Raw genomic sequence first — 18,801 nt, forward strand, 5'->3', positions numbered from 1 at the left:
CCGTACAGAACAGCTTTAAAATTAAATAAAACAACAATAATTAATTAGATGAGCTAGGATGACAAGAAGGAAAATTATAAATACATAATTACGATAGATAGGTAATTAATAATTAAACCCAATACGGATAGTATATTCCCATTATGAGCAATACAAGACTCTAGTCCGTAGCATTATCACAAACATTAAAAAAAAATAGTGAGTAATTAAATCATCACAGTATTTTATATTATGTACCAAGTTATGTTGAAAAGTCTGTAATAAATCATTGCATTAATAGTGTAAGTAACTAAACTATTTGTACATTCGTATTTTTTCTGAATTAAGTTTGCTTCATTTCAAATGTTTTTGATTAATGATATAATTATTTAACCGAAGATCAAATTAATGTACATACAAATAATTAGAATTTAAGTAATAAAAATATTTTCTTAAATAAAACGATTGATTATTTATTTTTGTGTCTTGTCTCTTTCCCAATAATTACTTACCAAATAAATAGACCCACATCATGGACCTATAAAAAGTCCCACATATTATAATAATAGCTACATTGTATTCACTAATTTTAAATGTTTGTTAATAGAATAAAAATTATTCATTTATTAAATAAGATATTTCGACTGCCCCTTTTTTGAATGTTTAACTTTTTCGTGCAGTTGGCGCGCAAGATGCATGACGTAAATAATATTTGTGGATCAAGTGGATTACTAATGTTTGGCNTACTATTTTCTACAATCTCTTTGTTTTACATATCATTCTTGTGAAAACCATGATCATCTACCTCTGCCTTATGGTTTGATTTGTGGGTAAGTATGTGAAGTGTCGATTTGACCAAACAAATTATTTGGGATATAATATTTGGCAAAATAAAACATTTGCTATATAAACATTTGCCAAGTAAAATTTGGCCAAATGATAATTTGTCCAAATGAATTAGTTGCGAAAAGTACAATTGCTAAAAGTTCATTTGGGAAATGAAACTTTGGCGATAAGTTGTTTGCGAAGTGAAATTTGGCGAAAAGTAATTTGGCCAAACGGAAGGATACCCGTTGCATTACTTAGAGCGTGTTCCTACTCAAGTTCATGCTCAAATTCCATTTGACAATTTTACAAGTTGAATAAAATTGGGTCGTCACTTGTATGAAGAATTGTATTTTTCATGGCTGTATTCGTATTGGAACACGCCTAATGTCAAACAAAAAAATAGTCAAGCGGTCGATTTATTTTGCAAATCGTAAAATCTAAGTAAAAATTATGTTGTTTTTATATTTGTTCTAATTAAATTGGCAAGTGAATTGTGATTCTTACAATTCGTTCGACAACACAGTTTGGTTGCCGGCAAGATGTCCAAGTGGTGAGTCATTTGGGAACTAATTAATTGAAAAGATTCTCTGCCACACATTTGTCCATTTTACTCTTCGTCTTACTACATTTCAAATGAAAATATTTGTACATTGTACTGTGATTAATCTATCTACACAAGTATTACACCTGATAAGTTGCTGATAGTGTTATTGTCGATCTAGGCAATCTGAAAGAAGCATCCACGAAATGTTAAAAGACACACCACCAATTCGCGAATCCAGCGATTCCATCAACTCTGGGACTGAAGCCAAGTTCCCTACGTCCCGTTCTATGCCTTTCCCACCGGCCTATGGTATGTATCTACATTATTTACTAAATACTATCTATACTGTAGTTATTGTTAATTAGCTATTGGTTTTGTAAGCCAAATATTTAAAATTAAACTTACCATTATCTTTAAAACTATTACTTACCTACCTAGCTAATCAGCTGATGGTAAAGGATTCAAGTTCACTGCTTTTCTTGAAGTCATACCAGATTAGTACAAGGATAAAATTAATTTTATCCTCATATTCCTCATATTTTGTCTAATCAAGTGCAAAGCAATGAATTATTTTGTTTTCTTACATTCAATGTGTAATGACCTCACCAAACTAGAGACATTTACAGTTTCTTTATACCAACTAGGAACCCAACTCATTAACTCTAAGTGGAAAAATTCTGAAGTATCAGATATCCTGATTACGTTTAACTTATCTGCTACATCTGATAAAGTTTAAACAAAGAGAAAATTAAAATTTTGAGATGCACTTCTTAGCTGAGAATATTTTTTAGAAACAAAATAATATCACTCCTAAGTTCCAAACAGATAGTAATAATTTGTATCATACTACAGCTCCACCAGACGTATCACAAAATGGCGCTGCAGGCTCCAGCACTCTTCTCCGAGCTGGCTCGACAAAACTGGAGTCCCTCCGCAACTGGAGCGTCTCTACTTACAAATGCACGAAGCAAATCTTGTACGAAAAGCTCGGTAAAAGCTCCAGGACTGTAGATACAGGTTTGTATGGTTTTTTATTGGATTGAGCTGCAACTGCAAGTTAAATAAAACCTGGACACATTGAAGCTTAATGAAACATTTTGTACAGGTACAAGTTTTTTAGAACAAAGAGATACTATGAAAATACAGTAGAATCCCGATTATCCGGATCAATTAAAACCAGGGGTATTCCGGATAATCGATTTCAAAGTAAAATCGAACAATAATTAACTTTTTACTTATAGAAAATGGTTAGTTTAAATCATTTAGACCAATGGGTGAGCCAATTTCTATTAACAGTGAACCAAGACGACGTCTGTACCGTGTTCGGTGGCGGCGCCGAGCCGTATCATAGGCGGCGCTGTGCCCTATTGATGGTTCCAGGCCCTAAATCGTTAATTAGAGCCATGAAGATTGAGTCCGGATAATCGAAGTCCGGATAATCGAGATTCTACTGTACACAGAGAATTATAATAGATATAGGTACAATCAATCTGGGTAACATTAGCTCAAAATATAATTTTAATAACTCATAGTCACCAAGTGTTTAACTGATGATAGCACATCACTTACAGAGCTGGAAGTCCAAAGAAGCTTCGAAAGATGCGCACAAATACAACGGTATTCTACACCTCAGCTGAGCACTTGAACTAGAAAATTGCTTTCCGTACTTGTGTCTCATAAGGCATGGCTTAATTTGACAAGTTGAATAAAATTCGTCGTCACAATCACATTAAAGAATTGTATTTTCATGGCTGTATTGGAACATGCATAATATCAAACAAATAAATTGTCAAGCGGTCGATTTATTTTGCAAATCGTAAAATCTAAGTAAAATTATGTTGTTTTTATATTTGTTCTAATTAAATTGGCAAGTGAATTGTGATTCTTACAATTCTTTCGACAACACAGTTTGCTTGCCGGCAAGATGTCCAAGTGGTGAGTCATTTGGGAACTAATTGATTGAAAAGCTGAGCACTTGAACTAGTGTCTCATAAGGCAATTGAAGGCTTAGCTGACCAAACAATTGTTCTTATACAGAACTGGAAGCCCAAATCGAGATGCTTCGCGAGACGCAGCGCAAATACAACGGCATTCTTCGCCTGAGCTCCGCGCTCACGGCGCAGCTGACGGCCGCCGGCCACACGCAGCGCGCGCTCGGCGAGGCCTTCGCGGAACTCGCGCAGAAGTCGCCGGAGCTGCAGAACCAGTAGGTGTCTAGCTTCCCTGAGAGATGTCGGCACTAGCTATAAGAAATCGCTGATATAACCCGACGGATTAGCAAGCTGAAGCGGCAATGGGCAACTAACCAACGATGTAGCAGCTAGATTCTGGAATGGAGTCCACGTACCAGAAAGCGCAGCGTGGGACGTCTACCCACAAGGTGGAGATGACCTCATAAAGGTAGCAGACAGGTGCTGGATGCAGGCTGCTACCTCACCCGGTCAATCTGGAAAACATCATTATCAATCATCATCTGGAGGTCTATATCATGTGTTGCAGTGGACGTCATGTAGCTGTGCTTCAGTAAATCCCATTAGCGGTTGATACGACGCAGTTGTTTGACCTTCTTAAACTATAACACCTATCAATCTAAATTTTATATTGGTCCTTCGAGCCGGATTTAACATAATTAAATATAACTTCCAGATTCCTGTACAACGCGGACACCCAGCGCTCGCTGACCAGGAATGGCGAGACGTTGTTAGCGGCGCTGCACTTCTTCAACAACTCGCTCAACACCCTCACCAATAAGACCATCGAGGACACCTTACTGACCATCCGGCAGTATGAAGCGGCTAGGTATTAACACCACGAATTTTACTTAGTTATCTTTAAGCGTCTTATCCGTTTAATACTTCCGTAAACTTTCCTTCTACGATTCGTGAAAGAGAGACAACGTAAGAATAATGTTGACATCTGAAATTATCCTTTTTTTTACGTGGATAAAACTGCATAACTGCATAAAACTGCATACCCGCCGCTGTAGTCATGGCGACGGGTTATGTGGAGAAATTATCCTGTGCTACCCTGTCTCGTCAGTGTTGGAATTGCAGGTCAAATCTTCCATTTGTTCTTGGAAAATAAAACTGGATTGAATGAATCACACTAAACCGTTTGTGCCAGTGTAGGGAGTGTAATGTGCCTCAGGCAAATAAAACCAGGCTATACTCCTACAGTGGAGACTCAATGACCTGATGGTGATAAATCTTTACTAAATCGTCTAGCCAGCTTGGAGAATGTAATTCAAATCCTGCATTTGTCTCTGGTATAGTATTCAGTGGAGATTCAGTAACTTGATGATGAATCATCTATACCAAACCGTCTGGCCAGCATGGGGAATGGAATCCAAATCCTGCATTTGTCCAGAAGGTCCAGTGGTCAGTCTTAATGATCTGTTGATGATCATAATACTTGACTGATGATGAATCTTGTTAATCTTGCAGAGTGGAATACGACGCGTACCGCAGTGAGCTAGAAGCCAGCGGTGGGAACCCGCCCGAGCTGCTGCTGGGCAACATTGAGCGCCACCGACGCCATTACGAGCGCCTTCGAGACGACTCGGCCGTCAAGCTCAAACTGCTGCACGAGAACAGGGTGAGTGTGCGGGCTGCGGCCGCTGGTGTGACAACAGGGCGAGTGTGCGGGCTGCGGCCGCTGGTGTGACAACAGGGCGAGTGTGCGGGCTGCGGCCGCTGGTGTGACAACAGGGCGAGTGTGCGGGCTGCGGCCGCTGGTGTGACAGCAGGGCGAGTGTGCGGGCTGCGGCCACTGGTACATGACTGATACTAGACAGGGTGGAAACGATAAGTGATCTCACTCGATTATTTATATACTATACAAGGTATCAAAAAACTGATTACTGACCCTGAAAGTACTTTACAAGCTTTTCAAACGGTATCAATAATAGTTTACAGAATTAACTGGATCTATCCAAAAATTCAATGTTTCCACCTTCCATACTAAATGTATGCCAACCACACAATATTCCACCCTGTATACACTTTCTGTCTAATAAAAAACCAAAAGCCAAAACGGTCATACGCAACGTCACTACAGCGACATGATTACATGATTTAATTAAAAATAGGCATAGTTAGACCAATTTACAAAGGGGGAAACACACAAGAATATGGTAACTACCGTCCAATTACAATCTTGCCAGTTATAGACAAAGTGGTTGAAAAGTTTACGTGCAGAAAAATTCAAAAATTCTTTTCAGACAATTACATTTTATCCTCTCAACAATATGGTTTTCAACCAAAGAAAAGCACAACGATGCTTCTGTCCCGATTTACTGACGAAGTTAATGAGCATCTTAATGATAAAAAACACGTAATTTTAGTATTTATAGACTACGGGAAGGCATTTGACACGTTGCGCCATGACCTGCTAATAAAAAGGCTAGAAAATAGTGGAGTAAGAGGCAAGTTATTGGACTGGTGCACAGACTACCTAAGCCATCGCAGCTATCAGGTCAAAATAGGGGATATGCTTAGTGAGACGGTCAATGTCACCGAAGGCACAGCCCAGGGGTCAGTTCTTGGTCCATTGCATTATCTTACATACGTCAACGACCTAGTTAATGTTATTAGGTATTGTACGGTATACCAGTTCGCGGACGACACGTGTTTACTGGCAGCAGATAAAGATCCCTTGGTTGCACAACAACGCATTCAAGAGGATTTCACTGAAATCTGCAAGTGGTCGCATGACTCGGGACTTGTTCTCAACGCTAATAAAACCAAACTTATTCATGTCCGCTCTGGGCGTAATCATTATTTGACTAATGTAAGCGTGAAGGTAGTGGCCCATAGTCATGATTGTCTTCACGCGGATGTGCAGTGTTCCAACAGCTGCCTGGTGCTTGAGCAAGTGGCTGATCACACATATCTTGGATTGGTGATTGATGATAGACTTAACTGGGCTAAGCACATTGATAAAGTATCAAAAAAACTTAGAGCAATCATGGCAAAGCTTTATATAATTAAGGGCAAAGTACCGTATAACATCCTATTGACAATATATAAGACTTTGGTAGATAGTATTTTATCCTACGGTCTGAGTAGTTATGGCCGTACTTATAAAACTTACCTTGATCAAATTTTCACTATACAACATAGGCTACTCAAATTAATAGTCCCTAATAAAATAAAAAATAAATTTCGAGAAGATCCAGAAGGACTATTTCAATATTGTGGTGTGTTACCTATACATAAAAAAGTCCAATATAATTTACTGATGGAGCAATATTTTGAAAAAGATACTCAAATCCCAGTAAATCACAAAATAGGTACTAGAAGCATCACTAATAAAAAACTATTTATCCCGAAAACTACGAACGAATATGGAAAAAGGACAAGTAAATATATCATTCCCCATCTAATCAATAAAATGCCATTAGAAATAAAAAATAAAATTAATAAAAATAATATCAAAACAACTTTAACACGATATCTTCAAAGTAATACATGAAATTATTATTATGCTAAAAATTCTCTTTCTTTCTTTGCGTAAGCTATATCTCCTTAATTATTAACGTAATTAATTTAAACTACATACTACTACCGCACATCACATGTACATACAATTGTATGATTAGCGTGTACCAAATTGGAACATCCTATAAAGGCGGGCGCAAGCGCAGATGCGTGTGGCGGACGACTGGACGGGGCTTTGTGTACTATCTACGCACACAACGACAATGCGTACCCAACCGGTCTGCGATCGCGATCGAACGTCGAGTCTTTCGTCATCGTAGTGCGCACTCGCTAAAATAATATTTTGTATATCTGAAAGTGTTGTGAATGCTTATACTAAAACGTTTGTTTTTATTTGTATAGAGAACAATAGTGTCTAGACAAACCTAAAAAGGATTTAGGACGCTATTTGGATCAAATATGTAATTGCTCAATAATGAATAAAAAAAAAAAAAAAAAAAAAAAAAAAAAAAAAAAAAAAAAACATGGCGAATTGGCAAAACAGAGATGCAACATTCGTACATGTTTAGGTAAATAAGGACAGTGTAGTCTGCAGGCACTTTTGCTTAGTTTAATGAGGCTAGATATGACTGCGTTAAGTACCAAGGATTTATTTTTACGGTTACCAATTCAGTCAACTTTGCATTCGTGATAAAAATAACCTGTTTAATATTGTTTTGCAGGTGAAAGTGATGAACAAACAGCTCCTACTATTCCACAACGCGGTGTCTGCTTACTTCAGCGGCAACAACGTAGCCTTAGAGGCAGCGGTGCGGCACTTCAACATACACTCGCCCCTCCCCGCTGCCTCACCCCCTCCACAGCCGCTGCCGAGGACCGCTTAAGGATGAACCTTATTACAAGCCGATAAGGTCTGTTTTTGAATACTATCACTAGTGGAACGGTTTAACCTTCAAATCAAGCCAATCAGGTCTGATTCCGAAACAAATAAGTTCTGTTTTTGAATACTAAGTCTAGCGAAGCGATCATTTGCTGTCATAATTGAAATTACAACCTTCTTATAAAGCAGTAAGGTATAGAATCGTCGGATCTTATTCGGTCGTGAAAATTGAAATCAACATAGTGTCCCATCCCGGCCGCTTTGCCTCCTCCACAACCGCTGCCGAGAACCGCCTAAACCTTAATGCAAGGGAATAAGGTCTGTTTTTGAATACTATCTCTAGCGGGACGGTTTAACCTTATTTCAAGAAAATGAGGTTTGATTTCATATGAAGCGAAAATGATCCTTAGTTGCTGCCATGTAACCTTATTGCAATCCAATAAGGTCAGTTTTCAAACAACGTGGCCTTAGAGGCAGCGGTGCGGCACTTCAACATACACAACCCAATATGCTCTCTATTGTAAACTGATTAAGACAGTGTTTCTTATGGGAGTACGTAGCCTTATCTATGGATTATTTAACAATCATAAATAAATGCCACAAAAAATCTCGTTTGCTTTATTATTAAGAGGGTCCTTAAAATTGAAAATTGTCCTAAGGGGTCAGTGGACAAAAAGAGTTTAAGAAACAATAGATTTTGACATAAATTCGTTCGGTAATGATCTCGAGTATTCCTTTACAATTTAATTTGACTCGAAAAAGCCAAAAATTTAGATTTTATTTTACTAAAATTACTAACTTATTCCAAAGGGCTTACATTATTTATTTCCCTTTTTTATTTTTATATCCAATTTATATGAATATTTTTTATATTTATTATTTTAGCTAATAAAAAGTGATATGCATATGCAAGTGTTAACTCTTTTTTAATATTAGGTACCTTATTTTGTAGCATTTTTTTCATCAAATTAACATAAATACACTAAACAAGATTATTCTTTTCTTAGACCTACTACAGACTACTACTAGTTAGATTGGAAAGATAAATGGCCTATGATTTCGTTGCAATCATTTAACCATACCAATCTTATTAACATTTCATATTCATGTTTCTACACAGTTTGATTAATGACATAGATCAATAAATCGAGTTAAAAATAGATTTATTTAGTTTACTTTCAATGATAACTAACTGAGATAAATATTTTTAGAGATTTTGTGTGATAAAAACGATAGGCTTCAAATAAGTACATGCTTACAAAAATGCTTTCGGATTTTATATGTTAAACTGCACAGTTGCAATGTATTTGTCAGTACTTAATAAAAAATGTGATTGGTCATTCCTGTATGTTAGGCTTTATGCTTGCCTAGTTGTTAAGGTGTTTTGTATTATGCACAGATCGATTCTATGGCCCGTAATTTGAAATGAATCTCAAATTTGAGTCTACAGTCAAGCTAATAGGTTTAAGGCCTAAAGCCTGGTCCGTGAGCACGTAGAATTTTGTCCAATGACCCCAAGCTACCCATCCTTATCGCTCGCGCGTAATTATGTCGCTGTCGCACTCGCACACTCACTGCGGGCGCCCGTCGCACAGTCGCGACAGCAATATAATTACGCGCGAGCGATAAGGATGGGTAGCTTGGGGTCATTGGACAAAATTCTACGTGCTCACGGACCAGGCTTTAAGCGGTATTCGCTACCGCGTGGTATGTACCTCCACCCACAGCGGCAGCGAATATCGCTCAGGTCGCTCTAGCCGCGATACTTGATACTAAATACCTGAGCGAAACCCGCGCGGTATGTACCTCTACCCACAGCGGCAGCGAATATCGCTCAGGTAGCGAATATGACTAAAGCCTAGTCCGTGAGCACGTAGAATCCCGTCCAATGACCCCAAGCTACCCATCCCTATCGCTCGCGCGTAATTATGTTGCTGTCGCGACTGTGCGACGGGCGCCCGCAGTGAGTGTGCGAGCGAGGACGGGATTCTACGTGCTCACGGACCAGGCTTTAGGTCTGAACAGTATTATTACCGCATACCCACTGGGTTTTCTCTGCCGCAGACGGTAGCGAATACCGCTTAGGTCTGAATAGGCCTTTAGTTAGCGCATGACCGGGTCTGTGCCTGACGTATGGGTGCGACACGGGAGGGATTTTTTGTGACGTCAAATGTCAGCAATCACTTCAGATGTCAGCTGTTTTACCAACAACCCCAATTTTTAAGTCACCCCTTGGACGAATTTATTCGTCCAATAGTCACCCCATAGGGTACTCTTAAAAAATTAGGGATTAATGGTTAAAATGGAAATAATTTGTTCTTGAGTTTGAAAGGAGATTTGAGCTTCGTTTCATAAATACGGGCCCATATCTAAACCACTATTCGAAATGTAATTGTGTCTCAAGCACATTCACTCTCTGTACATTGTAGTACTACTGTGTAAACATATACATTTTGTTTCTAATACTATTCTATCCCACGGTTTCTACTAATTCACATAGATGACAATATATTTGTTTAGATATTTACAATTCAGAATATTTGACCATCTTCCATTGATTCTGCCAAGTGTATGATTAGTATAATAAATATAGTATTGACCATTAAACAACATGTGATTGAAATAACGATAATTCTTTGACACACCATCGCGCCAATGATTTTTTTTATTATTAATCAATATTTTATAATACTTCTTTATTTTCGTAAATGATTGTTTGGAATCTATTTTTTTTTATTTTTGGTCTGTTTTTGATTCGTAGGTGGTGTTTATTTTGTAATAATCTATAAGTATTATTGTACTCTTAATTTTAAAGTAACAAATGCGTTAATTCAATTACATGTTATTTCAAGATACTTATGACATCTCGGTAAATCATTGTAATTTGTAAAATAAAATGTACTTCTCAAATTATTTACTAAATCCTACCTATCTGAATATCGGAATGGAGAATAGCGTGTGAAAAATTGTTATAATTAATAAATGACAATATGCATAGTGTAATGTGCAGTTGGATGTGTCTGTATAGGTTTACAAAAAAATTTAAAAAACAAATATCTTGCAAATTAAATTCTGATCAAAATGTAAAGTAATAAGATACTTTTTGCTATTAACTGAAAAAGAAAATGCTGTTAATTTTTTGAGTCTAAACAGTTATATCCAACTGTAGAGAGAAGGTGTACTCTAACTAAATAGCTAGTCAAAAATGTTTCTTTACTATCAATGTGACTTTATTTATTTAATTGTAGAGTATTATTATACATTAGGTAAGTTGACAGTGCGTTTATCATATTTTTAAGGAGTGTAAAATAGACCACTTATAAACCTAATTGTGTTTTATTTGTCATATAGGTATGATATATTATTTAATTATCAAGTGTATGCGCACACTAGGCGACAATTTGGGGACTAGACGCCTATTCTTGACGATTGCTTGTCGTCGCGACTCTGACGCCAAGTGTGGGGAGGAGATTTGAACAAAATATATTATGAAATTGTCGGCCGCAGCCTGTCGTCGGATCTAAGTCGCCGCGCTATCGCGTGTCGCCTAGTGTGCGGCAAGGACTGAAACAAAGGAATAAAACAAAGAAAAATTACTAAAATAATAAACTTTATTAAAACATCTGAATCACAGCATAAATTGAACTATGTTCATAGTGCATCCATGCAGACACTGACTGTCCTCTTCTTGTAATAACATGTTCAACAATTTCATTGTTGTTCAGGGCATGTCAAGGGATTCCTCGCTTGGAGAAGTTCATTCTCACTGGCATTTACGCCTTCACGGTTTCCTTGTCTCCGTCCTCCTTATGCACTTCTTCAGCCTCCGCTTTGAATTTGTCCTGAGAAAGAAACAGCTCTTCAAAATTACACCTATTATGTACACAAGAACATATTATTATAAGAATGTACAGTTTTGTAACAACATTGTGTCCATTTCAAGTAAGATGCCATTATGTTTTGATCGTCTTTTTGTCTGGAACTTTAAATTACCAGATTGTGAGTTCTCTAAAACTAACTAGAAAGTAATTAGGTATAAATATTTAGTGCCATCTCTGATTTACACCAGTAACTTTGAATGGGATGTGGTGCCGAATGAATACAGATAATAAACAACACAAATGCCCACAACATTTGAGACTAAATTTACCTCCAACTGGCAAGTGCTTACAGTTCTAGATTAAATAATAATAAGGCTTACTAAATCATAAACGACTTTGACAACAAGAGAGCAACTTGGACATGTCGCTACTTCTTCCCCTGCCATCAGTTCTTCCTGTAACCAAGAAAAATATAATGTAAACACACTCATTACAAACTTGTTACAGATCAACACATATGGTAGAGTAGTTGTAAGTGTTCAAAAACTATAGATGGTGATATAAAAACAATGAGGATTCTAACCTTACTAATCTGAAAACGATCTCCGCACGGGCACGGGTAGTAATACATTTCATCATCTTCGTCATATTCAAAGTCTTCTATTTCGATCTCGTCGTGAAATATAGTCATTTTTACTGGTTTACGATCGATGTTTTATCATTAAATCAAAGTTTTTCACGAATTACAACAACCGCAACCGCATGACATGACGCGATGAAGACCATGACAATGACATTGACAGTTGGAGTGTTGCAAGTTGATGGGACAAGGGTTGACGCGGACGGAGCGGTTTTTTCAGTTCTTCCAATTAGTTAGGCTGATTTTCAGAGTCAAGCGTTTGACCGGCGCCGGCCACACGCGCGCGCTTACAATTGCGCTTAATAAACTGTTGCGCTCTTTTCCATAAAAAATAAATAGCTTATCCTCTTAGTCAGTTTGTCTCCATGATGAAGATTAATTAAACACAACTGTACACCGCACAGAAACGCGCGATACTAAGACTCGTTTCACAGCAATCCGCATTCCCCTGGTCATGCGCGCGCTGCTGAGTCGCGCTGGCCGAAGGCGCGTGCCGTGGTTTCAGAGTAAGGCGCTGGTTACTCTAAATCTGTTGAAAAAAATATCTTTTCTTAAAAGTTAATGTGCAAGAAACGTAACCGGATGGATAGATCGATAAAACCTAGCTAAATAGAACGTGCAAGAAAAATGAGGCCAACTCGAGTGGACCGATCCGTGGTTAGGATACAGGTGCTTTAGGAGTTAGGATTGAAATATAAATCTGATTTGTTTTGTTGGTGGACTGTGATGTACAAAATAAATTATAAATACCCCTAAAATTGATTTTTGATTTACCGAGTTGTAGGGTAAATTTTATTTTCTGGCAATTCTGTTTAAAATAATCCGTTCCGAAACTTACTGAAACCGTTCTTTTTGTAAACCATAAACACATGTCTGAGGAAATATTTTAATATTTGTTGCTAGTAACACTGATTAGCAGTCACGTCCTCACGTCACGATCGCATGTACGTCAACGTCATCCGCGATAATCCGTAATCATTTTCATTTTTTCGTGGAGGAGGATGATTGCGGTGGTCTCTCTGTATTTGTTATAAAATTCGGTCAAAAGTGGTGCTGTGAGTGAAATAGTGACTGTGTTATTTACTCTGTTTTGCAGCGGAGTCTGTCACCGCAACCATGTTTAGCTGGCTAAAGAAGGAAGGTGAAAAATCCGAAAGTATCGAAAATGTCGTGGAGGGTCTCAAAAGGATTTACAAAACGAAACTTTTACCGCTGGAACAGCACTATCAGTTTCATGACTTCCACTCACCGCAGCTAGAAGAGCCAGATTTCGATGCAAAGCCCATGATATTGCTCGTCGGGCAATATTCGACTGGTAAAACTACGTTTATCAAATATCTTTTGGAGCGAGACTTTCCGGGCATTCGTATCGGACCGGAGCCGACAACAGATAGGTTTATAGCGGTGATGTACGATGAAAAAGAGGGCGTAATACCTGGTAACGCACTCGTCGTCGACCCCAAAAAACAGTTCCGGCCGCTCAGCAAGTTTGGAAATGCATTTTTAAATAGATTCCAATGTTCCACGGTCAGTTCTCCCGTGCTTCGCGGCATTTCTATCGTAGACACCCCCGGCATTCTGTCTGGCGAGAAACAGCGTGTAGACCGAGGCTATGACTTCACAGGAGTCTTGGAATGGTTTGCAGAACGTGTCGACCGCATTATCCTTTTGTTTGACGCCCACAAATTAGATATATCAGACGAATTCAGACGCAGTATTGAAGCACTGAGGGGGCACGACGATAAAATCCGCATTGTACTAAACAAGGCTGACATGATTGACCACCAACAGCTCATGCGAGTGTATGGTGCTCTCATGTGGTCACTAGGTAAAGTGCTTCAAACGCCTGAGGTAGCTCGCGTTTACATTGGTTCATTCTGGGACCAACCTCTCCGATACGATGTTAACAGAAGGTTATTTGAAGATGAAGAGCAGGATCTCTTCAGAGACATGCAATCATTACCTAGGAACGCTGCTTTACGTAAACTGAATGACCTAATCAAAAGAGCACGATTGGCGAAGGTTCACGCTTATATTGTCAGTGAATTGAGGAAAGAAATGCCTTCAATGTTCGGCAAAGACGGTAAAAAGAAGGAATTGATTAAAAATCTGGGTCAGGTGTATGATAGAATCCAAAGAGAACAACAGATATCTCCCGGCGACTTCCCCGATATTAAGAAGATGCAGGAGACGTTAGCAAATCACGATTTCACGAAGTTCCACCCGTTGAAACCGAAGCTTCTCGAGGTCGTAGATCATATGCTGGCGACGGATATTGCACGCCTGATGGACATGATCCCGCAAGAAGACGTCAACATTGTATCGGAACCGCTGATTAAGGGTAAGTGTACTTTTTATAGTGCCATTGAGCATTTTTTTTAAGGATTGGCAGTATATTCCGTTGATATTCGTTATTTTAGTCATAGCTGCCTAAGTTGTGTATAAGGTCATTAGTCTTGTAAATTATTGCTAAGGAATTTTCTTAACACAATTTGATGCTTCTCTTCGCATATATTTTCATGTATTACCTATTTACCTACTTCACAATTTTTAAATTCCAATTTCATGCGTTTCTTGTGTGAATGATTTAAAATGTTACTGTAAAGTTATGCCTGTACAATGTCATACATTACTGCAAATGAATTTTGCCCGTACAAGTATCAATGCAGTCATAAATTTAGCAGAAGTGTCACTTATCACGTAGAGAACAAGGCTAAATGTATTATATCCTTTACTACTAGTGGCAAATAACGCCTAAGAGCTAGACGACTGTTATCACCAGATATTGACCTGAATAAGCATCGTTATCTCCACTGATAAGGGAGGAAAACTCATACTATAGTAGATTACACCACCGTTAAATTTAGACTTGAGCTTAGCCTATGACATGTAACTAATAAACTTGATTTAATTGCAGTAATTACGTATATGACACCGTCATAATTTTCTTGGTACCTACTTAATTAATTTATCAATTGCTTCCTTCTGCCATTTCTTGGAACACCGTATTCATATTAAGGAAAATTATACAGTTATAGCTAGTTACCAAAACAGATGTTCATCACCTTGGTTTCATTTGACCCAGCCAATTGCATCTGTAAGTTATTCAAGCATAACATTAACATAAATCATGGTGCGGTGAGAAAACAATGTGTAGGTTGGTAAATGTTTTGCCACATGCGCTTTGAGCCTACATAATAGCAATTCTAAAGTATTCATTACTTAAATAGGCTAGGCTTTTTGTCGTAAATAAGTTGTTGAATGGCTGTTATAGATATTAGTTTGTATAATACCTTGTATATGATAAATAATTATCCTTAGACATTTTACACTGCGCCGCTAGTCCCAAACTAAGCAAAGCTTGTACTATGGGTACTAGACAACGGATATAAACATACCTAAATACTTTTTTTTTTGTAAATACATACATATTATACATAGAAAACACCCAGACCCGTCGCAGAAATTAAAATTCATCATTTCAATTTCTGCCCGACCGGGAATCGAACCCGGGACCTCTTGGCACAGTAGTCCGTTCTGAACCACTAAACCAAACGGCCGACAATATGGATTGTTATTGATGAAAAATTTTATTAATCCACAGTATTGCGGTGTAGTACGTCTTTAACAATCCAAGGCTTCCATTTGAGGAGTCATGGTACTGATGATTTAAAGAGTCTGAATGTAGAAAAGATATCAGTATAATATTCTTTCTGAATAACTTGGTTCTAGGAATTCGTAGTTTCCAGCTTCTTTAAACTTTTTTAACACCCTGTATAATCGTTAGGTAACACGTCTAGAATAGTTGTCTAGTTACTATGGTACGTAATCAGTAATTTCGAACGCTGGCCGATGAACTCCAATCCATCATTTTGCATTAAACAATTAAAGTAGGTAACACAGTCTGCCTTCGCTACAGCGTCGCGCGAGTGTGACGGTCGGGCGAAAGTGGCGACACTGCAAAAAACTGCACGTTCTGTTTGTTGTCGAATGAATTAAGTCCACCAAAATACCTATTTACTTAGTCGGATAAAGTTGTTGGATTTTATCTTCTTCTTCTTAATCGTTACGCTCTTGGCAGAGCGGTCGTGGTCACGTTGAGGCGTTGTTCATATCGGTTGTAGAGGCGGATACAACTCTCCGCACGATCTCCCGCCATCTCTCTCTATTGGCAGACTGTCTGGTGCAGTCACATACGCCATCTCCCACTGCTGATTTCACTTGGATTTTATGGACAACCAATGAATATCATAATGCTTGAGGAGATAAGGAAAGCGCTACCAGATTCTTCAGTCCAAATTATTTCAGGCGGGCAGGTTTCTCTGCTAATCGCTGCTAGGCGCTGTATTCTATCTTTTTTTTTTTTGCAAATTGAATGGAGAGTGTTGCCCAAATCCTCCATTTTGCTAAAAAAAACAGAGTCAGTCAAGGAAAGTAAGTGACCTGATGATGGATGGATTTACATTTAAAGTTCGTAGGATATCTTCCGAACGCCAATAATCATTTTGCATGTTTTTATTCATGTAACTAATTATTCACTTTATGATTACTAGGTAGCTACCAACAACCTTGCATAATACTGGCATTAGAGCATGACATATGACACCTATGGGATTTTCCTCAATAAACATCACTATTATTCTCCATTACCTATTCATTATCTACTTCCCTAATAGTCTAGAAACATTTTCCAGTTCCATAAAAAATAGGACTTAGTAGAAGAAATAGAAACGCTTCATTTCATTTGCGACCTTCTTAGCATATCGTTGATAAATTGTTTTATAGTGGTTCCTAGTTCTCAATATCAAATACTACGTCATTATTCGCTATTTAACTACTATTAAAGTACGGCATTGACAATATTTAATTTTGACCTAAGTTCTGAGTCAGAACAGAACTTAGGTCTGTTTTGACTCAGAACTTATGACACTAATGTCATGTCTCCAATATGTACCAAAAGTATTATGTTGAAGTCATCATCAATAAACGTTTATCAGCTACGATTCATAAGCCAACGATTTTTAAAAGGAATTAGGTACATCATGACATAGTCACATATACAGTTATCACATGAGCAAGCAATGAAGTAACCACTCCAAATTAAAGTGTTTTAGGCGCGATAAAGGTGTTTGCGCAAATTATACAGCGCTGATACCTGCGTAAGAGTGTTGCCATGGGCGTAGTCTTCATTCGGACAATTAAACACAGTATAACTCGACTTCTTAGAAACATGATATTGGTGTCAGAAATCCCTTTTAATCCTTATCTCTCATATCTTCTAATACAATCATTGATTACCTACATTTATATAACTGAAATTTTCCACTGAAAAGGTCTGGAGGGTTTTAGCTTTGATATGATCACAAATTACCAGAATGATGCATCTGCATCTGATGCTGTGTTTTTGAAACTAACATTGACACTTTTTTTTTCTGCATCATATTAGTCTAAATAATCTTAATTGCTTAGCCTTCTGTTCTCATACAGCCTATCACTGGTTTATAGTTCCGCTATCCGCCCCCTTCCAGTTGAATCTGGACACCCTATATTGATAGTACGCCGGCGCACCTGCATGAATCGCAAGCCACGGCCTTGCCCATTGTACCGTACCGGTCCTACAGTCTGGATTTTTGTGTCAGTTCATTGATTGCCCAAAGCATTCAGTTTGACTACAGTGTAGAACATATCCGGAACGATGACATTCTGAATGACTCATCCCCCTTTTTGCAGACTTCTTTTGTCGATCGAAATTAATTTTAGACGTGTGTGGTGGCGTCTGGGTATATTTTTATCTGCCATTTCTTAGTTAAAATGGAAATGTTTATATCGTACCTATAATTTTTAAAGTTTAAAGACCATTGTTTGAACAACAATTGCGTATTAACCATCGGCTTTGAATCAATTGAGTGGACACTAACAATCTGATTATTCATTCGATTGCTAGGCGTACAAGTGACCACAGCCTAGTAGGCGCCTATCCATTATCATATCAAGAAGCAAGTAGTTCTAAACACACGCTAACTTTTCACGTTTGCTTCAAGCATGATAACGTCAAGTCATCAGCGTAATACCTTGCCAAGTCTTTGTTTTGAGTTTAAAGGTTCATTGTGAGTTCTTGTATTACACCAACTATACAGTTCGTCATCGCTAATGAGTCAAAATAGGCAATTATTCCATTTTCACGATCAGTGAGTCACTTCACTGCTGCTACAGTATAGCTACAGATATTCTGAAGTTAGATCTTTACCTGTAAAATTCAATTTATCACAACAAGGTCGATTTACACGGATCTATTCCGTTCCGGTGGGAACTCGAAAGAAATTAATCTAATTATTGTTTTCAATACGACTCAATTTTTGCCGTGGGAACAAAGAATGGATAGGCCTTGAAATATAAAAGTTGTCGTGACATACTTTTGTCGAACAGCTGCAAACTTACTTTCATTAACTGACTAAGTCCTTTACAATTACAGTCTCGTTTCAAAGGTCTCTGGTAAAGGTTACTCAAGTTCAATTGAGTTGAGCTTGACGTTAAGTGTTGATTTGTCGGGAATCTGAGTTGTGGCCCCTTTGATCTTCACGCGATGTCTGAACATAGTAGGGATATTATAAGTTCTCTTAAAGTTCTAAGCATTTACTTCTTTGCTTACCGTAGCTCGAAATACTCAAATG

General features: G+C 38.0%; 3 protein-coding genes across 3 annotated transcripts in view; 2 read left to right on the forward strand and 1 right to left on the reverse strand.

The window, feature by feature from the left end:
* The first annotated feature begins 1,170 nt into the window (after positions 1-1,170).
* Arfip (ADP ribosylation factor interacting protein arfaptin) lies at positions 1,171-8,880 on the forward strand. Its single transcript, XM_028318717.1, has 7 exons — positions 1,171-1,357; positions 1,530-1,660; positions 2,204-2,368; positions 3,389-3,557; positions 3,998-4,150; positions 4,795-4,945; positions 7,512-8,880. Exons 1-7 carry the CDS (start codon positions 1,347-1,349, stop codon positions 7,671-7,673), a joined length of 942 nt encoding a protein of 313 aa, XP_028174518.1. The 5' UTR covers positions 1,171-1,346; the 3' UTR covers positions 7,674-8,880.
* Positions 8,881-11,261: 2,381 nt separating this feature from the next.
* Positions 11,262-12,247, reverse strand: Dph3 (Diphthamide biosynthesis 3). Its single transcript, XM_028318731.1, has 3 exons — positions 12,074-12,247; positions 11,871-11,945; positions 11,262-11,511 (listed from the first exon to the last, which is right to left on the reverse strand). The coding sequence occupies exons 1-3, from the start codon at positions 12,179-12,181 to the stop codon at positions 11,443-11,445; spliced, it is 252 nt and encodes an 83-aa protein (XP_028174532.1). The 5' UTR covers positions 12,182-12,247; the 3' UTR covers positions 11,262-11,442.
* Positions 12,248-13,063: 816 nt separating this feature from the next.
* The window catches only part of Past1 (putative achaete scute target 1), a 28,997-nt gene continuing 23,259 nt past the window's right edge, over positions 13,064-18,801 (forward strand). Inside the window, exon 1 of the mRNA XM_028318747.1 lies at positions 13,064-14,471. Within this exon, the coding sequence (XP_028174548.1) occupies positions 13,247-14,471 (1,225 nt within the window). The 5' untranslated portion in view covers positions 13,064-13,246. The remainder of the gene's footprint in view (positions 14,472-18,801) is intronic.

Source organism: Ostrinia furnacalis, unplaced genomic scaffold (genome assembly GCF_004193835.3).
Source record: "Ostrinia furnacalis isolate ACB-3 unplaced genomic scaffold, ASM419383v2 OfSCF7012, whole genome shotgun sequence".
Taxonomy (NCBI): Eukaryota; Metazoa; Arthropoda; class Insecta; order Lepidoptera; family Crambidae; genus Ostrinia; species Ostrinia furnacalis.